Genomic DNA, 25,156 nt, shown 5'->3' on the forward strand with positions numbered 1-25,156 from the left:
GAAGCGGCCCTTTAACTAAACAGCATGCATTTGTAAATGATCATGGAAACGGTTCTCAATTCTAATTACTTTAAATTATGCAAGGGCGTTCATTTGCCTGAAATGAGCCTAATTATTGTATGTTTTATAATGACTAACAGAATTACAAGCATCACTCATCCTGATTATTTCCACACACACTGTATGAATTAGCTGTTAAACACTCCAGTCCTCAATGAGAGACAACAAAGACGGATGATATGGCTCCCTCGGACAAATCTCATGTGTGTGTGTGTGTGTGTGTGTGTGTGTGTGTGTGTGTGTGTGTGTGTGTGTGTGTGTGTGTGTGTGTGTGTGTGTGTGTGTGTGTGTGTGTGTGTGTTTCACTATTAGCTCCATGAAGGCACACTCAAAAACTTTAAATAAAAAATATTAGGTCCAACCTGATATAAGTGTTTTCATCTCACTAACGGGGGACCTGGCGGGTAAACCCCTCTGCTTGGAGGACTGCAGTTATGCCCCATTACATCTCCCCAACAGGGACACTGTGCGGGCAGGATTAGCGTGCAGAGACACCCCCCCACCCTGCTGGCAGAGCGGACCCTCAGATGGGGGGGGGGGGGTGAGGAGCTGGCAGAGCAGACCCTCAGATGGGGGGGGTGGGGGGTGAGGAGCTGGCAGAGCAGGCAGCAGGACATGTCCGGGCATGGACTGGGATTGATACTGAAGTACATTACTCAACTACTGTACTTAAGTACACATTTGAGATACTTGTACTTTACTTGAGTATTTTAATTTGTTGCTACTTTGGTCTTCTACTCCGCTTCATTTCAGAAGCAAATGTTGTACTTTTCCTCCACTACATGTATTGAATACCTTTAGTTACTTTACAGATGTGGATGAATGATGTGAAATATAACCAAGTGTTAAATCAGACTTTAGTTCCACCTGGAGTAAATCCACCAGCTACCCTGCAGTATACAAAGTCATTCAAACTAGCTGCACCTTTACCAGCTTTGAGAACACTTTAATGATCAATCATTATAAAACATATCATATATATTATTCTGAAATGGACCAATCTGCACAATGACTACTTTTACTGTCGCTACTTTAAGTACACTTAGCTGGTTATACTTCTGTACCTCATATTATTATGAAATGTGTCATTGTTCAGAATGAGTACTTTGATGCTAATACTTTTGCCCTTTTACTTACATACCATTTTGAAATAATGACTTTACCTGTAATAAAGTTCTTTAAGACCATAGTATTTGTACTTTTACTTAAGTTAAGGATCTGAGTAGTAGTGGTAGGGTCTAAAGCTCTGGAACAAGCGAGTAAGTGGACCTTCAGTTCAAATTGTTTTCTCGTGCTGGTTTGGAGAACAAGAAATTGTCATGCTAAAAATGTGCTGACTTGCAAGACATGTTATTTAGTTATCTACCGCCCAGCAAGGAAATAGGGCAGAGTAAGAATTCAGATTTAAATATATGAAACACTTCCAGCCTGCAGGATAAGAGCCACTATAGTGTCATTCATCTGTAAAGTGTGTGCAGTGCTGCGAGGAAACACTGTTCTCCTGATCTAAACACAGATAATGAGTGATGCAACACTGAGTGGGAGGGAAGAATATATTTAGACTACGCATCGGGGGCAAGGTACAAAACAAGATATAGAAAATGTACGGATATGTAGTTCAGTACCTAGAACAAATAATAAACAAGGCTGTGGTATAAAAGAGTAAAAAAGCAGAAATATAAATATGATTTATGAAAGGGAATAAATCCAAAGCAGCCCTTTTCCCACAACATTTATTACATCTACAGCCCCCCCGGTATACTTTCATTTGAATACATTCAGACTCACTTCTCCAATTCCTCACACTGCCGTCCGCAGAAGCAACATATTCATAAATGTGACGATATCATTTCTGTAAGAGAAGAGCACGCAGCCGCAGGCGCTCAGAGGCCTGGTCTGTAAATCACTATCTCACACATGCTAATCTCCATCACACACTGCTGCACATCCACACACCCAGCACAGAGAATCGATCACAGAGCGGCCCACCACCATTAATAACACAGCATTCAGACAGTTCATCAAATAATTACAGGGGTAAGCTTCACTGATTTATTTGTATACATTTTAAAAATCCGTAAAAACAGGTATTTGGCTGATCTGTTTCTATGTATAACAGTTTAATACAATAATGGAAAGATAAAAACTATGTATGTATGTATGTATGTAGGAACTAAGAACGTTGCCTGTATAGAATTCCGTTAAACAAAACAGGGATACATTAGAGAGTTTCCTCTGCTGATGTTCTTCTGTGAAACATTTTTTTTTTTTTTGGACAGGATTTTGGTCATATATTAAAACTTATATTGAACAGGTTCAAATGTGTTCTATCTTAGGTCCGCTATCATTACAGGTGTCAGATAAATACAGAACATGTCTCTGATTGGCTGAAACACCAAAACGGATGATTGCAGCATCCCATAAACCCCTCTGTTTCAGCCCTGTTTCAAAAGTGCTGATTCTGTGTCTGTAGCTTTAAATGCTAATGAGCTGCTGCTGGCCACGCCCCTTTGCGGAAGTGTTTCTGGCAATTCATATGTATACCATACATTAAAAAAGTGCATTTTGCATCAAAGGGGACCTTTAAAGTCACAGCGGAGTCATCATACATGCAAAATGTTGAAGTACATGCAGAGTGAGTGGGGGTGGATCAGCTTCAGTCAGCATGATAACTCATTCTGTTTCTCCTCAGGACATGTGCAGCCTCCCAGCACTGCCTTCAGACTGTATTGGTGCTCTTCTACATCCTGCTTTTGTTGCAATAATCACTATAATGTGCCACACATAAATGATATACCATCTCAACACATGCTCACTTTTAAAATGCTGCTACTTATTTTTAACCATGGACGTGTACTTATATGTCTTATTTGTATTTTTAACTAACGTGAACTAACTAAACTAATACAATTATGCAGAACGTGTTGACAAAATAAATGTCATTAAAGTCAACGTTGCATTTTCTGAGTGTTGACTGATGTGATAAAACACAAACTGACCCGTACAATTGAACGAGAGTCGATAATCAGACTATTATTCAATCCAAGAAGCAAATAAATAATGTAACTGTAGAATTGTTTAATTGTTGAATAATATGAAGCATTATAACGGCAGATTATTAGCTGTTTCTGCTGGTCCATTCTGCATGTTCCTCTGATGATATCATGGGTTTGAACAACACAGCAGGAACTGTACATAGTTGCACTGCAGAGTAAAAGTTCAGTTTTAAAATCATTAATAAACATGTACATGAAATAAATCACATGTCCTGCGTGCCTCAGTAACAGTGACATGGAGGAAAGGTGCCGTTTGCAGACCGAAGCACAGTGAGAGAGGAACTGATGACGAGGAGGAGGAGGAGGAGGAGGAGGAGGAGGAGGAGAGAGCAGAGAAGTGGTTATCTGTGACCTTTCCCAAATTAAAAGCTAATTGAGAGAGCTCAGGAAGGATAAGCAATATTCCAAAGGTCAGCCACAGTGACACAGGCCTGAGAGCGGGATTACGTTTGCTTTGCTAACCTTGGGGAGCAAATGTCTTAAGATGCCGTTTGTGACCTCCACAGAGAGAGCGTCAGGGCGGAGAGAGAGCCATTACAGGTGAGGAGGGGGGAGGAGGCTCAGAGACCTGCTGCACCCCCGCACAGCGAGCCAGAATCATTTCCATTTCTACATTATTATTTTTGGCTGCCAATCAAAAATATGTCACTTCGGTATACCCCTATAACAGATGATGAAATGTGTAGAAACTAGCTGTGGCAGCGCAGATCATTCCTATGAAATAATTATAATTGATGAACAGTAGATAAAGATAAGTAAGATGATATTTGTTGTAATAGACTGCTGCTCTAAGATGTTTTATTATTACTCTGAAATGGGCAAAGGTTGTTGCAATATGAAATGCCCATATGTGCAGACAAGGTTTGGAGGGTTACTCTAAAAATGTCTTCCATTACAATTAGTAATGCACTACAAAGACCTACACTTGAGACAAATCTACTGAAAACAACTAAGGGTTGTGAGGTTTACTGTTGAGATATATTAAATTGCCACTACTAGTTAATCTAAGTATCACAATATATATATCATCTCAGGGTTAAGAGGTTCTAAGGCTAGGGATGCATATGATTTCGACACCAACTTTATTAAGACAAATATCGACGGTCTAATAAAACCAATTACTATGCTAGTGAATCAATCTATCAGCACGAGGGAAGTTCCATCATCCTAGAAGGTGGCCACGGTGACACCGATCTTTAAATCTGGGGATAAGGCAATGATGTCCAATTATAGACCAATCAGCATCCTCCCCTGTGTCTCTAAAGGCCCGGACACACCAAGCCGATTTTGGCCGTCGGTGGGCGTCAGGCCGACGATGAGCGTCGACACGCCCTACTCAGATTGGTGTGTCCCGCACCGTCGTGTCTTTTCAGCCGTGCCGACGCCTTTTCGGCCAAAGGCAGTCGGCCAAATAAATCACTCTGATTGGCTGTTCAGCTTAGCGAATCAGTGCATGAGAAGCGAAACGGAAGTGAGGGACCTAAACAAACGATTAAGAAGGCAAATCTGAGATTTCCTTTAACTCCAGCTCTCGACACAGGTTGGGGAAAGCCCCATGAGCTTCTCGCTGTAGAGTGAACATGGAACACACACGCTATTTGTTGTTTGTTTATATCACGCAGTCTGTTCTTCTTCTCTCGGTGTATCACGCAGTCTGTCTTCCGATTGTTGCCTCCTTTGAATGACGAATACACACTACCGCCGCCTGCTGGTAAGGAGAGTTATTGCCACTCACGCATGCACAGTTCGTACGTGCTTCTTGGCCGTCGGCTGAAGTCTTTGCGGTGTGTTCCAGTGCAACACGTGGCCAAGACGCAGGAGACATGAGGCAACACAACAGTCGGGGTCCGTCTGTGTCAGTTCTTTGGTGTCAGCTTGGTGTGTCCGGGCCTTAAGGTAGCTGAGAAATGGGTGTCAAAACTAATCACCAAACATTTAGATAAAGGTTTCGCTCCACTCCACCCAATGCAGTTTGGTTTTTGTGCTCACCACTCCACTGAGACAGCTAACTGTGTCTTTGTGGAAAAGGTTAAATCTATGTTGGACACGAGCCCATATGTAGGTGCTGTCTTCCTTGATCTCAGGAAGGCTTTTGACACAGTTGACCACCAAGTGCTCCTTACAAAGCTGACTCAGTTAAATTTTTCGGCAGTTTCGATACATTGGTTTAAGTCTTACTTATCGAACAGAAAACAGTGTGTTTTGGTCAACGGTACCAAATCCCCCTTCCTTGTGAACCCTGTTGGGGTTCCACAAGGTTCCATTCTTGGACCATTACTGTTTTTTCTGTACATTAATGACTTGCCTAATGTATGTCCTGAGTTGAATGTGTAAATGTATGCCGATGATGCGGTCATCCTTGTACATGGGAAAAAGACTGAAATTATCTCACCCTGTCTCTCAAATGCTTTGGACAAGGTTCAACACTGGCTGAACAACATTTGCTTACAGTTAAATGTAAAAAACAGTATGCTCTCCACATACGAACATTTAGAGAACATGTTGATAATATAACATGTGAGCTCTTCTGTGGATATGTTGCTACAATGTTTGTAGTCGCAAAATACAAAATAAAGCGTATTGCTAACAATGGCTAACCCGAGGTGGCTGCTAAAGCTGTAAACAACAACAACTTTCCTGGGGGCAGCCATCTTATCTGACTAGTGCTACTGGACCTTGGTCAACTCTGATGGGATGGCCAGAGGAGGAGCGAGATGAACTGATGAAGCTGCTGGGTTAGCAGTGCAGACCTGACATGGGACAGCTTCAGTGTTTGCTTTGGAAACAGAACCCTTTATTCACTGTTCAACCACCACAATACAAGATCCCCTCACTATATACCTTCCCTCACCCAGCCTTCATCACAGTGTGCCAGCAGCTGACTCAGGGTCAGTGTTCTCCATCATAACACTCAACTCCTGAGCTCTGCGAAGTGTCACCACTTCAATATGTTTATCATTCATATGTTTAAAGTCAACATACAGTATGTATATGATATTACAATAAGCAGCATGTTATTCCACTGTATGCTATTTCATTTTTTATTTTATTTGCTCATTCTATTTTACATGTACATATCGATTATTCCTTCATTTTAAGTCTATTTATTTAGTTAATATCTTAAGTAAATGGTATGTTGCTCTGTTGGAGGAGCATGGGAGGCTGCAGTTCTTGTGTTTATGACAATAAAACCTTTGAATCGTGAATCTTCCCCTTTGGCTGTAAATGAAATTGTTCAGATTCACCAGCTGATTCATGAAATGTGGCGTAACACAGGGTTAGTTCCTGTTAGAAATGTCTGCCAGCTACATTTGCTCTTGTATCTTAAAGGGGACCTATCATGCAAAATGCACTTTGTGATGTCTTTTATACATAAATATGTGTCCCCGGTGCGTCAGGGAGCTCACGCAGCGTCAGAAAATAAAACCCTTTCTCTTTTCCTCCGAACCCAAATCTTTTTAAAACGGGGGTACAACGAGCGGATACAGATTCCATACGATCTGACATCAAATCGGCAGCGGACCCACAGAAAATTGCTATCAGAAACAATGCCTGACGTGTTTTGGACGTAATCTTTACATTAGCAAGCCTTGCTAACACTCAGAGCTAACCTGTACTGGAGAGCACATGTGTTTAAAAAGCAGGAAATAAGAAAAGGAACTCACCTTGTGATAAACCTGCAAGAGAAAAAGCATTTGAGCTCCAGACTGTTTCAGAAATAATCCTTGATGTGGTTTAGAACAGGATGGCGTTTTATCACAGCAGAATTTAACTTTATCTCCGGTAGAATTCTGATCAGGCATTAGCTCCGCCTCCTTTTTTTTTTTTTTTCAAGCTAAGGACCCAAGATCCGCGTTTCTCTAACAGGGCTGCAAAAGAGGGGTATGAGCCGTATGAGGCATGGCTACAACGGGGGATCTGTTTGGTATTTTAAGCAAAACACTTCACAGACATGTTTTGTATAGGTATGGCCCTACAATATATGTTTCCAATATATTGGTCCACTTTAAGCTGTTCAGAATGAGTATTCCAGTAAGAATGATAAAGACCTAAGAGGGATGTGTTTTCTTTAATTGAAGGTCTCCGGGGTTAACACTGAGCAGTAATGGCTACTCATTTTCACACTACCCTATTAATGCATCCTCTTTGCCCAAAATTGGATTTTGAGTAATTTTCACTTTAAGGAAGGGTCACCACACTCATCACACACTACTTGTGTGTTCAAGGCAGCATTGAAGTGTACATGCCCAAATAGAATACAAATGTGCACTCAAAAGTAACACTTGCTTTTAAAAATATGCCTCTTAAAAGTGGGAATCAGTTGTTTGATGTTAAACTATTTCCAAGACACTGAATGCATTTTTGAAAAAAACAAGCATGCTGTCTTACTAATGGATGAACAGCTGCATGTTGCCTTCAGATATGAATATTGCCATGTAGATGTGTCCAATATAAACATACAAGTAGTAGAGTACATGATGAAACTATAACCCAATGACCTTTTCAAGCAGCTACTAAACATGCTATTTTTCTTGGCTGAAGTTGAACAGTTTTGATAAAGGCAAAAACGCAAGTGCAATGAAACAAATCTTTACATTGATGAAGCATGTGTTCACTGAAGAGAATAAAATGTTGTCTGATATTGACATCACGTCTTACTTTGGAGACTATAACCTTCCTCAAACTGGTACAGGATGTAAATATGACAGTGGTGCACAGGTTTTATTGTTTTTAACGGTTCAGTGATAAGATGGATATTATATCGGTGGGGGGGGGGGTGTGTGGGGGGTGTGTCTACAGAAGGTCCAGTTGTGACAGGCACGGTTCGTCACTGAAATATGATGTCATCTTTCCATCATGGTTATTACAGTTACCCAGCAGCCCTTTAATAACTTCATCTATTTCTTCCTTCTGGAGAATTAAGAGCTACCAACTGTTAATCTCTGAGGAATATTAACAAACAGAAGTGAATGGATTATTCATTGTCTTTAGCAGATCTGCTGTGAGTCCTGGGTAATTCTGCACTACATGTTGGCAAGGGAGAACAGCTGAATGTAAAGAAATAAACATCTGTCATCTCAATTTTCAGATGTTTTCCTCATGCTCTGGTACAGTGTAGGTTTTAGCGTGTCGAGTTACATTACCCTGAGAATTCAGACATGTTTACCTCATCCTTTCTTCTCTGAGTGAAGGTCTCAACTTGGCCTACATTCAGCGTGGCACACACAGATGATAATAAGAATGACTTGCTTTGTGTAATTTCTGAACTGGTGCATTAAAAAAAAAAAAAGTTTAACGTTATTGTTTAATGATGTTAAATAAAGAATATTAGCTCAATGTAGGCCCCAAGTCTCTTCCTCACCATTAGCTTTACATGAGACCTTCAGTCTGAGTGAGTCCTTGCAAACTTTTCTGTTCAAAAGTTCTGTTCAGTCTTTCTCCTCATTTCTGTTCCTAATTGTTTTACCCATACTCATAAGCATAGACATTACCCATGTCGACACACTCTTACACACAGCCACCTGCAGGCTTCATCAAAGCACCTCAGCTAGGCAGAAACTGTAAATCTTGGGGAAATAATTGGCCTGACACACAGAAACACAACAAGATGGAGGGAAATGTGAGCTGCCGTCAATCAATCAGAGAAAAGGCGTCATTTGTGTGGGAAGGGTGTAGAAGCGTGTCAGAATAATAACTGATGCCAATGGCAAGGTGGCCCCATGTGTTTCTAAATATGTAATAAGCACCGCCATCAGGATCAAGCACACAATTTAGTTCCAGGGAAATCAGTATTCTGATGGAACCAGCAGGCTTCACAGTGCTGCGGAGTGTTCTGAGACTCACCTGGAACAAAGCTCCCCTGCACCACCTCCTTGTACGCCCACCATCCGTCGTGAATTTTCGGCGCATTGGGTTGTGCTGTGAGGAGAGAAAACAGAGCAGGGACATCAGTCACTATTCTGAAACTCAGACGAGAAAGCACAAATGCACTGCACACCTGCTGGTACGACTGCACACACACACACACACACACACACACACACACACACACACACACACACACACACACACACACACACACACACACACACACACACACACACACACACACACACACACACACACACACACACACACACACACACACTCTGGTGCTTTAGGTGTCTTAGTTGACTACCTAAATAACCATTTAAATAAAACACTACCCCAACCTTCCCCCCCCCCCCTACAGACCCCTTTATACATCCTGAATTCCTATTATGTGACTATCGAAAAATATATAAATCACCATAAAATCTCACTGACTGAAATAAACTGTTAAAGTAAGATCTTTTTGATGTTGTTAAAGGACCACTAACTAAAGCAGAGGGTAGGTTTGATTTACAATGATACATTTGCATGTAATAGTCACCTCAATATCATCCTACACAATCTACACAAATATGTGTCAAATATTGACATTTGTATATGTTTTTTGTTTTATGTCAAATTGACCCCAAGGAACACCGATGCGTACAAAGTGCGTACAGGACATTTCAAAAAGATCTTCATGTTCATTTTATGTTTACCCATTAGTCCGCACTAAATTAGGAAAAGTCATGAAATACTAAGCAAAACAAATAATGTGAACCATTTTTTAGATACGCGAAACATTGAATGGGGTCAAATTGAACCCAAGGATAACAGGATGGTTAAGAAGTAACAATGCAGTGAGATATATATAGGGTCTTGTTTTTAGACAATACATTTTAAGCACACTGAAAAACTGAAAGGTTTAATTTAAATGTATGATGTCAGCAGATTTCACATAATTGTTTAAATACTGCATGAAAATGTGGTTCAACTCAATATGAGTGCTTTCAACTAACTACTACTACCTTGTACCCCCCCCCCCCCCCCGATGCGATGACTCCCCATAGACATGAGTGTGGAATTGCATTCCATCAAGGTGTGTGCAGTGGGAGGAAGGCCCAGATTAGAGCGGCGGTACAGTATAATTGAGGTGACTAAGTGAAGGTCTCAGCACGGAGAGAGAGATGACGGAGAATTACCCAGCGAGCCTCTGGGTTATTGCTTTTCACACCTTAACTTTTCTCTTTCCTGTTCATTCACAGATTGCGCTGATGGAGGTCCATAGGCTGCCCTGCTGCTTGTCTTTGATATAACTTGAGGTGGCTGAACAACCCCCTTCCTCTCATATCCGCCCCACACACCCTGCTGCAGCAACACTGAGAGTAGGTTCAATTTCAGAGGGGTGGGCCGCTGGATATGCTCCAGAAAAGGTTCTTTTCTCAGAGGAAATCTGCGCTGCAACCTGTTTATAAAAGCGGAAACAGCAGTCGGCCTCCAGAGTATAGATTGGAGTTGCTTTTCTAACACATTTGACCACTTTAGATGATAGATTACTTGTTAAAATTGCTATTGCTAACACTTTAGACCCTGTACTTTCCCCATTATAGCTTGTTGCAGTGATTATCAGAGAGACTGCCGGAGGTGGTGGAGAGTAACTGAGTACATTTACTCAAGTACTGTAATTAAGTTCACATTTGAGGTACTATTTTATATCACTTTATACTTATACTATACTAAATGTTGGAAGCCAAGTTTGTACTTTTAACTCCACTACATTTGTTTTACAGTTACTTTATAAATTCAGATTTTGACACACAAAAACGTTTTAATTATGATTATTTGGTATAGATTACACAATCCAAAATGATATTCAAGTGACTGAAACAATGAGTTGTTTAAGTAAATATCAATTGGCAGCAATTTTGCTTTTGATGAATGATATTTTACAGTTCCAGCTTTTTAAATGTGAAGATTTGCTGCTTTTGCCTAAAAATATTTCTAAATATTTAAATATTTTTTGAGTTTTTTCGAGTACTTTTACTCCTAAGTCTTTTCATTACATTTTAATAATCGTACTTACACACCGTTACTTAATCTCAATGCAGTACTTTTACTTGAAATGTAGTATTTTTACAATGTGTTATTTGTACTTTTAATAAAGTAAACCACTGCCTCTGCGGTAGGATTATTAGTAAGATTTCCTCTCAAAACTAAAAACATGTCCTCAGAAGTTCTTCAGCCATAAAGAACTCCCATCTCAGCCTGTATAACACTCAGAGGAGTTTGAGATCAATCCAACATGGAGCCCTTCAGTGTGGAGGGCGGTGTTAAGGCTCAGTCACACAGAAGAAGACTTGGAGCAGAGTCAACAGATTTATGAGATCAGTGACCAACCAGTGAATGTATGAGAGGTGAAGACTGGGACTCTGCTGAGCTCTGACACACACGTGTGGAGGTCTCTGTGAAGAGTAACACAAGCAGTCTGCTGTACCCTGTTTCTGTGGATAGTTATTCCTGAATCACTTCATTAAATGTCTGTATTTGTTCAGATATCTGATGAGTTTTTATAACTTCATGCACTTGCACTTTCAAGCAAAAAAAGAGATAGATGTCCCTGTGCTTGTTGTGTGGATCAGTTCCATCACATGTGGCTCTATGTGGGAGACCTGCTGGTTTGACTTGTTAGCACAATCCAGAGTGCAGAGATGCTGGTTGGAGTCATATTCAGAGGAATTATTATCAGCTCCATCTTAGTATCTATTGTTATTACTGGATTCCAATTGTAATCCCTTACACTACTTCCTAGTGAAAAAGTCATTGCTTTACTGTTTGCCATTCAGATCTGCTACAATGGCTACTCTGCTTCAAAATGAACAGAAATGCCAGCAGAGCCTTCCTCCTCATGAGTACTGCGTCACTGTGAGGAAGCACAAGCCTCACTGACATTTGGCTGAGCTAAAGTAGGCATTATTTCTCAGAATATTCTTTATTCATTCAAGGCTTCCAATGGCAACTTACTAAACACATATTTGCATTTAAATTCATTGTACTTCTTAAAATGTATTAAAAACAACACAATTGGACTTCTGGTTATGGCGGCCACTTGAGAAGACGTGACTCACACAGCTCTGCTTAAACAATTTCTCCAAAGATACTCCAATTTGCAACATAGAACGGTAGAGTGTGGATTTTGGGATTTCGAAGTAAAGTCTAAGCAACCGACACTGACAGATACCACATGGACCAGACGGCATGACACACGGAGAGGACATGGAGAAGAGAAGGACAGCGGGGGAAGTGGACTTGAAGGACAGAATAAGGGGGCAGTACTGGACGCTTTGGGTACTTGAAAACAGTTTTCTTCAAGATTTGATGCAAAGTCTGATTTAAAAACTGCTGAGCAGAAAATAAAGACAAAAGAAAGAATCTGAGTTGTCCAAGCGTCCTCTGTTGCCCTCCAGCCTCTCAAGTTCGGGCAAAACACTGAATATAGGCCAAAACCCGGAAGTACTTGACAGTGACTGTGCTGAGCGAGTCTGAAAGGACGACGTAGCTAGCTTACAAGCTAAGGTACACGCGCGAGACAAATGAGGGATGTGTGTGCAGATCCTGAACATGTTATAAGACCTGAGGGAGATCTGAGCTCAAGAGAGGAGTTTATAAATCTATCACTTGAATGCAAATATAATTATTCAATCCAAATGTATGTTTTTTAATTTAATTAATTAAAAACTAATTGAATCAAACATAAAAAATGCTGTTATAAAATGATATCATTTTGCTGTCACACTCCAGATGAGTGGCTGCTGATAGATGAGACATAATCACTTCCTGTGGCTCATCAAAAGAGAGCGGGACTTAAAACAGTCACATCGCCTGGCTGCGCCCCAAAACACACTTCCTGACATCAGCAGAAAGGAAGTGCCTCCGGTCTATAAAGGGAAATGCAGACGAGACGCTACAGGAGGTGGGAGGGGGGGCGGGGGGGGGGGGGGGGGGTTGATGGATCGCCATTTTCCATTTTATTGGTTCCCAGAGCAGTTAAGATAGACGGTATATGACAGTACAATAAAGTATAACATAATAAACGATCTACTTACTAAACTGGAAAGAGTGTGTGCGCTAGATAATGAGAGGAGGCTGCATGATGTGAGGAGACTAAAGGACTTGTTCATTTTACGTTTCCCCTTGGAAATGGAAGCTAATTAAAAACTGACTGGAAGGTGTAATGTGGAAACACAGAGGCGGGTCACAGAGGGTCACATGGGGGGGGCAGTACAGAGGGCAAGAGGTGGGCGGGTCAATGCTGGAGAGCATCAAAGAGTCTTCAGCTGACAGCAACAACCAGAAGGCCAAGTCACTTTCGGTCGGTAAGGGGTAAGGGGCCATTCTTAAGAATATCATATATGGAGTTTTCTATGCAATAAACTATTGGACATTATTTAGTGATAACCCCATGAGATTCCTCATGTTGCTTTCAAAGGGGTCCTTACCAACACTTTTCCATAAAACACTAAACATTTTTCTCTAAAATAATAATAATAATATGTTTGACAAAAAAAATTAAAAGACATACATAATCAGGAGATGATACTACAAGCAAAGCATAACAGTTGATCATTCTTTTGAATTATCAATTGAATGTCAGTGATAGCATTAAATCATCAAGTTATTAAACATAATGGTAAGGTATTATAACCAGAGATGGGGTCGTTACTAAAAAAAAGTAATATATTACATATTACATATTACTTAAAAAAAAAGTAATATATTACACTACTTCGTTACTCTCTACATAAAGTAACTCGTTACTTTACTCGTTACTTTACTCGTTACTTTACTCGCAGGGCCGGCCCGCCCCTCCCTGCAGGCAGATCACGCAGACTGCTAAAGTTTCAAATGTTCTCTTTAGTTCAGTTTCCATTGTCGCATAAGACTGATCCAGATAGCTCTGACTATGGCTGTCCTCTGTCTCCTGCTATCTGTATTTTGCGCAGTATATCTCTGAACGATGCGATGGTGATTCCACTGTGCAAATGGGCAACATTTCCTCTACTATGAAGGATGCTACAAGCCTGTCCATCTCTGCTTTGGTTACCGGTCCTCCAAATTCTTGCGGCGGCGCACTCAAAACATCCTCACTCTGGGTTCGGGGGTCCTTAGCTATTAGCTTCACCTTAGCATGTGTTCTTTGCAGGTGTTTGTTGAGGTTTGACGTGGTGTTTACAGCAGTGGATAACAGCTTCTGGCCTGGACACAGTTTGCACCTCACCGTCACATTCCTGTCTATTCTTCGGACGAACTCAAAATAATGGGCATACCTCCACCCCTCGAAAGTTATCGCTGACTCAGTCATGTTTATGCAGCACTGCACGTGGAGATGTGGACCCGCAAGTCGCGCAGATTACGTACATATAAACCTGCGGCGGAAACCCCTCTTGTCTGTCAGTGTGATTATGACTGATTTTATAAAAGTAACGAAGTAACGCGTGTCGGGGCAATGTTAGTAACTGTAGTGTGATTACTGAATTATAAAAGTAACGCGTTACACTACTCCGTTACCGACAAAAGTAATATTATTACAGTACACCCAACTCTGATTATAACTGATCACATAATACAAAGTAAGAGGTCGTGGGGATTTTTTAAAGATTATCCGAATTGAAAATGAGCTGGTAGATTGTTGCATTCAGGTTTAAACACCAGGCTTTTGTAGGCGATTCATTTGACACTGTTTTAGGAGGGGTTTTGAAATGTATGCATGTTGCTGTCTTCTTCTTTCAGAAAAGGGTTTTTGATGCGGCCTCATGCAATAAGCCTTTTCAGTAAAAAAAATGAATCAATGCCGTGGATGACCTTCTTTGTAATGAAACGACTCGATATATCCACAAGGTAGGACTTATCTTTATCCAGTTGTTTGATGGAGTGGAGACGTTGTGCTAGTTGTCCTCATTTGCTCCGACATGCTGTCCCAGTTACGTGTTCTCAGAGCAGGTAATGAGCTCTCTGCCATTCAATATGCCACGCAGTATCAGAACAAGTCATCACGTCAGTTTTAAATTGCATCAGATAGAGTCTTCACCTGGTCGTGATGCATTCTTCTGAGAAATATTCCGGCACATTTTAATTCATTTAACCTGTTAAGCCCTGAGCCTGTTTTTCAGGTCTCAGGCTCGAAAATGACATGCCCAGAACAAATGACTATACTTCACTTCTAAAAGGGGGAAATTAATCATCTTTTTTCTCAAAGCAATGATAAACCTGTGAGTTGGATGTAGAAAAGTCAGAATCAATATAGAATTATTTTATTTTAAAGTAAATTCAGATTGAACATAGTAAACAAATGTAAATGATAGTGTCCGTCCAAAAGAAAAACATTACTTATAGTGAAAACCACCCTTGAATGATGGGATAGTAGACTAAAAGCTTTAGGAATCCAAACTATAACATAATAAGTACCCTGTATCAAGATTGATGCAAAACAAGTGACATTTGACCTTTTTAGAGAGATTTAGAAGAAAAAAAAACACTTCTGGGGTCATTTGGGTGGATTTTCCATATCTCTGGCCCCCCTCGGTCGAAAAACATGTTTTTGAAATGTCCAGTTATTATGAAACATATCCTGTGCCTCTTGCTAGACAGTTGAACGTCCAAGTTCCCACAGCACTGAAACACCACATGAGGAGCAGGTTTGGAGGTCACACTGTGAACTCCCCCGAGGTACTTCTCCTGCACATGTGCTCTTAAATGCTTGTTTATTAACCTAGTAAGGCATATGCATGGCCAAAAATCCAGCTTCTCCCGCAGAAATCTAAATGTGAACGCTGTCTGATGACAGCAGTGATACCAGCGGGTCATCAGCCCTGTGCTCGCACGGGGGAATGTTCATTTAATGACACAAGACATTTCAGCTCGTCCCTGCAGGTCATCTAAAGTGATCTGATCCAATGCTAAACTGTGAGGCCGTTGAATCACCCTCTGAACAATGGTCAGAGGTGGAAGAAATACTTAGATTACTGCAGTATAGAGATACTCACATTCAAAATGTTACTCAGTAAAAGTACAAAAATATCTGCAGCAATATATATTGAAGAACCAAATCAAGTTCTCATTATATACACTTTGGATTATGATATCACTGGTTTAAAATGAGTGATGCAAAACGTGTATAAATGTTACATAATCTATGCACAAATTAGAATGAATATATGTTACAAAAGATGTGATGCATTCATGTGTCTATCATTTTCATTTTGCAGCTAGTGAAGTATGAGATACATTAATGACTTTATATCCTGCCAGGCATCACCATCCATAATAGTACATAATGTTGTATAAGGTAATCAAATGTTTGTATTAATAATTCAAACCTGCAAAGGTAACTAATGTTGTCAAATAATTGTAGTGAGTAAAAAGTAGAATATCTGCTGCCAACATGTAGTGGAGTAGAAGTATGTAGTATCATAAAATGAAGTACATGTACAGTATACTACTTGAGTACATTTACTTAGTTACTTTCCACCACTGACAATGGTATTGAAGAGAGTCAAAGAGAAACACCAATTATCTCCCTCCTAAATGTACACAGCCATGTTACAGCTGGCTGTGTGTGAGTACAGTTTGGTACTGTCTAATATCTGGACACTCTCAGACAGTTGGTTCGGCTCAGCCTGGACCATCTGCTGCTGTCAATTCTTTCCAAACTGCAGTGACATTTCAGCACTGTGCCTGCACACACACACACACACACACACACACACACACACACACACACACACACACACACACACACACACACACACACACACACACACACACACACACACACACAGACACACACACACACACACACACACACACACACACACACACACACACACACACACACACACACACACACACACACACACACACACAAACGGTCCACTCACTCTCAGTGTCTTTCCACACAAGCCCATCCCACACCAGGTGACTAAATCACCTTTCACCACACCCATGTGATACTTGCTGGATGTTACCTATTACGATTATGCGGTGTAAACAAATAATGATAATAATAGAACAAATAAGCAATGACAAAATAAGCATTTTGGCTCCTGAGCCTATGCTTCCATTTCCACCTTCCTTATTTGACCGTACTCATTTTTCTTAGGTCTTATATCTGTCTGAGTTGCCGGTCGTGAACAAAATGTCCTTTGTCTGCATCATTTTCATCTTTACCTTGTAATACCTTTTCTCCATGTGATTTATTCTCTTCTTTCCTTTCATCAGTCTTCCCTCCTTTGTTTCCCTGTGTGTGCTTCCTTTCCCTGTCTTCTGTATTCAATCACTGACATATATATCTACAGTAAGTAACTGTAAATACTTTCTTATTCCGTTCATTATCTTCCGTTCTCTGTGCTCTTCTAGGCGTCTTTTTTGATTCCGTTCCTTCCTCACATCTTTCCTTACTATTCCCTTCATCCTTTACCTTCCTCTCTTCCTTCCTCCTGCCTTTCATTCCTTTCTGCATTTCGTTTTGTTGTCCTTCCTTCCCAAAAGAGACCAAAAAACACAGCACAAAAACATATGATTGAATAGAACCAGCCAAACCCAGTTTAAAGAATCTGAGTGGCTCCAGACTCCAGAAGGTTCTCTGCAGCTGTGTGACGGATGTGTTTGGCCGCAGCCTCTCACTGACCTGAATCCTATTGGGCACAGAGCAGCTTAGTCCCTCCTCACACTACCTACTGCCACCAGAGAGCCTGTCAATAAACACTTCATTTTCATATAACATCCAACGCTTTCATTCATATTCATTGAAGGGCACAAACAATCCTGAAGCCCAACCATGCAGAACAGGAGAGGGGGGGGGGGGGGGGGGGTGACAGGTACAGGACAGGCTCAGATAGAGAGAGGGAGGGAAGAGCAGCAGGAATACAGACAGATTAGAAAAAACAGACAAAACTTGGTGACGTGCGTCCATAAATGAAACTTGACCTTGCCAACAGCTGTGCTTACTGACTTATGACACAATTATCCCTCGCCAAGCTCCTGTGTGTGTGTGTGTGTGTGTGTGTGTGTGTGTGTGTGTGTGTGTGTGTGTGTGTGTGTGTGTGTGTGTGTGTGTGTGTGTGTGTGTGTGTGTGTGTGTGTGTGTGTGTGTGTGTGTGTGTGTGTGGCCTAGCATTATTATCCGTGTGGGGACCTACATCTGTTTACAGTCACGTGTGGGGACTCACCTCCCTCATGGGGACATAATGGAGGTCCCCATGAGGGGAATCATTAATTTGAGGGTGAAGACTTGGGTAGGTTTAGGGTTAGGGTTAGTGTTAGGGTTAGGGTTAGGGTTAGGCATGTGTTGGTTATGGTTAAGGTTAGGATAAGTCTCCAGGAAATGCATGCAAGTCAATGTAATGTCCCCTGAAGTGATGTATACATGGTGTGTGTGTGTGTGTGTGTGTGTGTGTGTGTGTGTGTGTGTGTGTGTGTGTGTGTGTGTGTGTGTGTGTGTGTGTGTGTGTGTGTGTGTGTGTGTGTGTGTGTGTGTGTGTGTGTGTGTGTGTGTGTGTGTGACAGGCACATTTGCCTCTGTGTCACAAAGTGAACGATCTAGGCCCTGCAGACTGGAACCAGCCTCTCAGTCAGACCCCCACTCTCACCTCAAGAAATCAAGAAATCATTTCCATACTGAAAAAATGAGCTCCCAGCTGAGAGGATAGTGAATGCTCCTCTGCTAGCAGCTACTGTGGGAAAATCAATGAGTAAATTGAATTTCAGCTTGAGTTGAGGCTAGCCGTGGTTACCTCCCTGAGCTTTTACTTGATGGAACTATTCTGTTTTAGCAGTCTGGTTCCTCAACAGACTGCATTAAGTATGGAGATCATTTGGTTCAGCTTTTGGCTCCGTTGTGCAGTAACTTACTGATTTATTTATAAGTATATCTGATGAAACAAATTAGATACAGGTTTGAACTCAATGCTGTTGTTGCTGTGTCCTGCTCAGGTGAAACGAGGGTACCTGAGAGGTTTGTGGTGCTTTAAGCACATTATATAGTGCTTTATTTACGAGCCCTCAAAGTGTTTACACACTCACCCATCACAGAGCAATGTGCCATTTTGCTCAAGTAAGCTAACAATCATCACACATCCACACACTGTGACGTCGCCAACTCAGGAGCAACTCTGGATTAAGCATCTTGCCGAGGATACATGGACATGTTGACTGTACAGGACTGGGATCGAACCCACAACCCGCCAGTTAAAGACGAACACACTCCCTCACAGCCACATCTCCTATGGGTGTTTCTGGCCTAAACATTATAGAGTCAGCTATTGTTCTTCTATTCCACACACACACACACACACACACACACACACACACACACACACACACACACACACACACACACACACACACACACACACTCCTAACTCCACAAGATGGGCAGATCCATACTGCAGGATCGTTGCTACGATACCGACAAGCTTAAACATACCCCGCCTTTTCCAGTTTTGCAATATCAACTTCTAATAAACGAATGAGGATTCTTATTTTCTGGGTATTTTGAAAGAGGTCGAGGTAAGAGGTAAATCTTTTTTACAATTGCAACTTTCTGTCTATGCAGAGTGGCTTTAACAGAGAGTGTTCAGTGGATGAGAGAGTGTTCAGTGGAGCCAGAGAGAGTGTTCAGTGGAGCCAGAGAGAGTGTTCAGCGGATGAGAGTGTTCAGTGGAGCCAGAGAGAGTGTTCAGTGGATGAGAGAGTGTTCAGTGGAGCCAGAGAGAGTGTTCAGTGGATGAGAGAGTGTTCAGTGGAGCCAGAGAGAGTGTTCAGTGGATGAGAGAGTGTTCAGTGGAGCCAGAGAGAGTGTTCAGTGGATGAGAGTATGTTCAGTGGATCAGAGAGAGTGTTCAGTGGAGCCAGAGAGAGTGTTCAGTGGAGAGAGTATGTTCAGTGGATGAGAGAGTGTTCAGTGGAGCCAGAGAGAGTGTTCAGTGGAGCCAGAGAGAGTGTTCAGTGGAGCCAGAGAGAGTGTTCAGTGGAGCCAGAGAGAGTGTTCAGTGGAGCCAGAGAGAGTGTTCAGTGGAGCCACAGAGAGTGTTCAGTGGATGAGAGAGTGTTCAGTGGATGAGAGAGTGTTCAGTGGAGCCACAGAGAGTGTTTAGTGGAGCCAGAGAGAGTGTTTCAGGATCACACCCCCCCCCCCACTCTGTTGCACCGCTCATCTTTAACGTCGCTGCTCCATCCAGTGAGTGCTGAACAGCAGAACTACATCAGGGTGTTTGTTGTTGAGCTGGAGAAAGGGGAGCACTCATCAATAATGGAGGGGGGTAAAGCAGGGAGTCCTCTCTGACCTCTGGTCTGTTCAGCTGGAGCCCTCACACTGAAGCTGTGTGGGGAGCAGACAGTTACTAGAACTACTGCCTCTGTGTCTCACTGATCAGAGACTCACTGAGGCCTGCAGGTACAGCACTCTGTCATTCAAGCACCATCCAAAACAGAACAGGAACCACTTTAACCACACCTTAACTTGCTTTTTTTACATAACACACTCTAAAAAGTATATTTGTCACATTTGATATAAGCAGTAACAATGCAGTGAGATATAGTTCTTGTTTTTAGACAATGCATCTTAAGGTTATAGTTAAGTCAGACTCTTGAAAACATCTTCTTTTGAGTTGGATCTCAGATGAAGCAAGTTGGTTCAGGTCACACGGTTTTTAAGCTGCTGTGGTATTTGAAGAATATATATCCTATTATTTAAAAAAAGAATCTTACTTGATTGTAGAGTCAGAGATATCAGTAACACTTGGCAAAAAGGACTACAAAAGGGTTGGCACATGGATAGAGGAATAGCCACCCAAACAAACAGAAAGTGTATTTATTTTTTAACCTGGAATCAAATGGTACCAGCTTGACTACTTGTCTGACTTAGTATCATAAGTACCCTGCACTGACTGTCCCCTCAAGGAACCACTGACAGCAAACTGAACAGCTGACATGGGGGGGGGGGGGCAGCATGAGGGGGGCAGCATGAGCATCCTAAAGCTTTCCAAATAAATGCAAATACAACTAGAGTAGCGTTTTTTTATCATGGATGCTTGGACAAAAAATGTAATAAATCATTTTTTTCCTAAAATATCATAAATATATATATTTTTTTACATTATCTCCACAAGGATGGGTCAGTGGTTTTTCCCAGATGAAAATATTCAGAGCAGGATTCTGCTTCTTTATATGATACATTCACCATAGAAGACTTGTCACAATGGAATCCATACTGCGGCCCTGTGCTGCATGTTACCCCCCACCCCCCATGTCACAGTATCTTATTCTTACAGATTGAACATGCCATCTCTGCCTTGTGTTGCAGATTAAACTGGTGTGGATTATCCCAGAATAATTGGTGACATGGCAAAACTAACAGATCCTGTCACAGAGAGAAAGGGAGAAGATGAACAACAGCGCTGTGTCACCCACACTCGTCCTCTCCGTCACACACACACACACACACCACACACACACTATGTTGCAGGGCACACATCTGCACAGGATTATCAGATTAACAGCGGCAGATTCTCCCTGTGTGTGGTGCAGTGAATTGGGGCATTTGGGCGGTGTGTGTGTGTTCAGCAGCATCTCTGATGCTGCTGAACACACACTGTCCACCTGTAGTGTGACAGTAGCGGGAAGTAACTAAGTACATTTACTCAAGTACTGTTCAATTTTTAGGGACTTGTACTTTACTTCAGTATTTCCATTTTATGCTACTTTGTACTTCTACTCCACTACAGTTCAGAGGTAAATGGTGTACTTTTCCTCCACTACATGTATTTAATACCTTTAGTTACTTTACAGATGTGGATGAATGATGTGAAATATAATCAAGTGTTAAATCAGACTTTAGTTCCACCTGGAGTAAATCCACAAGCTACCCTGCAGTATACAAAGTCATTCAAACTAGCTGCACCTTTACCAGCTTTGAGAACACTTTCATGATCAATCATTATAAAACATATCATATATATTATTCTGAAATGGACCAATCTGCACAATGACTACTTTTACTGTCGCTACTTTAACTATATTTTGATGAGAATACTTTTCTACTTTCACTTGAGTAACATTTTGAATGCAGGACTTTTACTTGTTTACTAGTATTCCTACACTCTGGTACTTCTACTTTTACTCAAGTACAAGATCTGAGTACTCCTCCCACCTCTGGACGCTTCCATCAACCCCCCCACTCCACTGCCGCTGTCTCCCTGCCCTCTCACGCTCTCTCTGCCAGTCCTTCTCACCGACTTACTCATTTTGCTCATTCTGGCTGCGTCAATCCTTCACAAGTACACACTCACACACACACACACACACACACACACACACACACACACACACACACACACACACACACACACACACACACACACACACACACCCCGTCCCATCTCCCAGTGGTAAATTACAGCTGGCGTGGAGGTCGTCTCACTCCAGCTGGCTGATAGACTTCAGATTCCTGAGCAGCAGATGTGATGAGCCGAGGCTGCTGAGGGACAGGCAAGGTGGTCACTGACACACACATACACACACACACACACACACACACACACACACACACATACACACGCACACACATACACACAGACACGATAGGAGTGCGGCATGAAAGCCTGACACTATATATTATATATGTGAGGAATCTTGAATCCTGAACATTTCAATAAAACTACAACTTGTTTGCTTTAATTTACACATATGGAGTTCATGTTTAAGATAAGATGACCTTTAATTAATCCTCACTCTGTCATTGTATACACACATGCATTTATAGGTGTCAGAGCCAAGAGGCTGCCAGGAGCAGTTGGGGGTGTGGTGCCTTGCTCAAGGATTGAAAGGTGCTATATAAATAAACTTGCCTTGCCTATATAACTGTCTGCCAGTCCGATGTCCCTGATAAATAAAGGCTCCAACTATGGCACAGAAGAAGTGGATACTGCTCGAGTTGCACCAGGTGATACTTCATTTAAAATGATTACAAAACATTCAATGATGTCTTGCTTTAAACACAGTTTGTGCAGTCTTTCTTTGAACAGATAAACTATATTTATGAAGGTGATAAATAATAACCCCCTCTCTCTTCTAAATTGTCAGATACACTCCTTCTCTTCTTGCCTTTCAACATAATAGCCCTAATCACACTGCATCACAGCTAACCAGAGGGCATTTGGCTAAAAGGCAACTCAACAAAACAGCTCAACACTCAGCAAATAGTCTACAGTAGTTTCCCCCGATGGCAGAAATGGCGGAGGTGAAACAACTGGAGCAATGTTACCGGAGAAACTGGGATTCTATTTCTACAAAGCTAGAGCAGTACATAACAAAGCCTGGCTGTTATTAATACTACAGGGTGTTTCTCTCTGCCTTTATGATAGCACTTAGATTACGTTTGTCTTGTATTGCTGTTGGTAGCTCTGAGCAGAACAGAAAGGATCCTGGATCCCAAAATTACACCGCATGGACAAACCAGGGGGTAAAAGTGGAAACACTTGCTACTTTTGTCCTAAATGCAAATCACTAACTCAGGTGTGAAAGTCAAATACTTTCAACCACATTATTGAGAGACTTTCTGCACTGTCGTTCACTAATGCTACTTCCACCTGTCATGAGGAGGTGGACGGGTCAGGAAGATATAAACAGAGCAAAGCATCTGAACAAAGAGCCGCTGCTGTAGACGAATCATATCAGCCTGCAGTCACAACAACTGTGAACAAGGACTAAATGTCAAGCATGTTATGAGCTGTTAGGGAAATGGCTGAGATCTCTCTTTACAAGAAGCATTTACTTATGTCAGCTGATGCAGGCTAGGAGAGTTGAAGTGAAGCAAACGCACGTTTATAACGCACGCACCAACTGAAAAGTGACTGTCTAAGAGAAAAGGGGGTGTTCTCCACCCTTTACACATATACTTTACATTATAGACAGAAAACAAACAGTCAAGCTGCTGTTGGAAACACGAGCATTCAGAGGTATTTCTCGTTTTCTCACAGCAATACTCTCACATTTGAGTACTGTAGGAAGAATATTGATTATTCTGACAATACCCTAACCCTAAAACTGGATTGTCTCCTTTCTCTTGGTGACCAGCAGTGTATTTAAAGGCCTTATTTAGCTTTCGGGGTTTCCCTTCCCTGTAGTGTGTTCTATAGGTTTTAGTGCATGTAAATGATCTGCAAAGGCTGAAATCCCAGAGTACTCCAGAGGGAATTTCCTCCATTCGACTCCATCGACCAAGATGTGGGATATCTCTTAAGCAGTGATTGGTCAATAAGCAGTTGACCAATCACAACAGAGCCGGCCAGCTAACCAATCAGAGCAGACTGGGCTCTGGTTTCAGACAGAGGGCGAAAAGAGGAGCTGCACCAAAGGCAGTATGAGAAAAATAAAGAGTTTTTAGAACATATGTCCCAGGAACCTTTTGCAACCTGAACATTAGCATAATATGTATTTTCAAAGGGCAGCATGCTGTCACTGACCAGACGGGCCTGCAGAAGTGAGTGTGCAGGGAGTCTGGCAGAAACACACTTCAGACGGCGAGTGCCACTGGGGTTTGCAACATGAAAAACATCCATTCAAAACAGGAGGGATTGCGGGCATCCTCAGTGACACGGTTGTTGGCCCGGTGGCATATGGCCGGCTGGTGGAGACACGTGTTGTTGTCACCAACACACCACAGGCCCTGTGCACTGATTTCATCATCCCATTTAAATTTCCAAGCCTCCCAGAGGGCAGGTTTTCTCTGTGATTATGTGCGGTGGTCACAGTGTCCCTGGCATCAGGTGTGGATGTTACTCTGCCTGGAAGCCTTGGCTTGCACAGCTTGTTTGGATCTTTTTTTGGGTATTGCGTTAGGGAGGGGACTTCATTACTGCCATCGCAATCTCACTGCTACCTCTGCAGAAGAACTCAATATTGCATTTTTATAAACTTTCAGCACTCCCATCATGTTCTGCAAGCTGAAATTCCAATTTAGCATTCATCCCAGGGGCCAGACGGGAAGTCATAGATTGGTTTAAAGAAGACGGCGAATGAGGAAGAATGTAACTGAAAAATCTGCTTTGTAGTGAATCAGGAGGCGGACAGACAACCGACTTACATAACAACAGCCGTAGTTCATATGAATAAGGAGAGTTTAGTGGCGAAAATCA

The 25,156-nt window shown here is 41.8% G+C and overlaps 1 protein-coding gene across 1 annotated transcript in view; it reads right to left on the reverse strand.

The window, feature by feature from the left end:
- Window positions 1-25,156, reverse strand: part of ca10a (carbonic anhydrase Xa) — a 261,266-nt gene that overhangs the window by 222,952 nt on the left and 13,158 nt on the right. The window contains exon 2 of the mRNA XM_034132031.1: window positions 8,961-9,035. Within this exon, the coding sequence (XP_033987922.1) occupies window positions 8,961-9,035 (75 nt within the window). The remainder of the gene's footprint in view (window positions 1-8,960; window positions 9,036-25,156) is intronic.

Source organism: Trematomus bernacchii, unplaced genomic scaffold, assembly GCF_902827165.1.
Source record: "Trematomus bernacchii unplaced genomic scaffold, fTreBer1.1, whole genome shotgun sequence".
In the NCBI taxonomy this organism is placed as follows: Eukaryota; Metazoa; Chordata; class Actinopteri; order Perciformes; family Nototheniidae; genus Trematomus; species Trematomus bernacchii.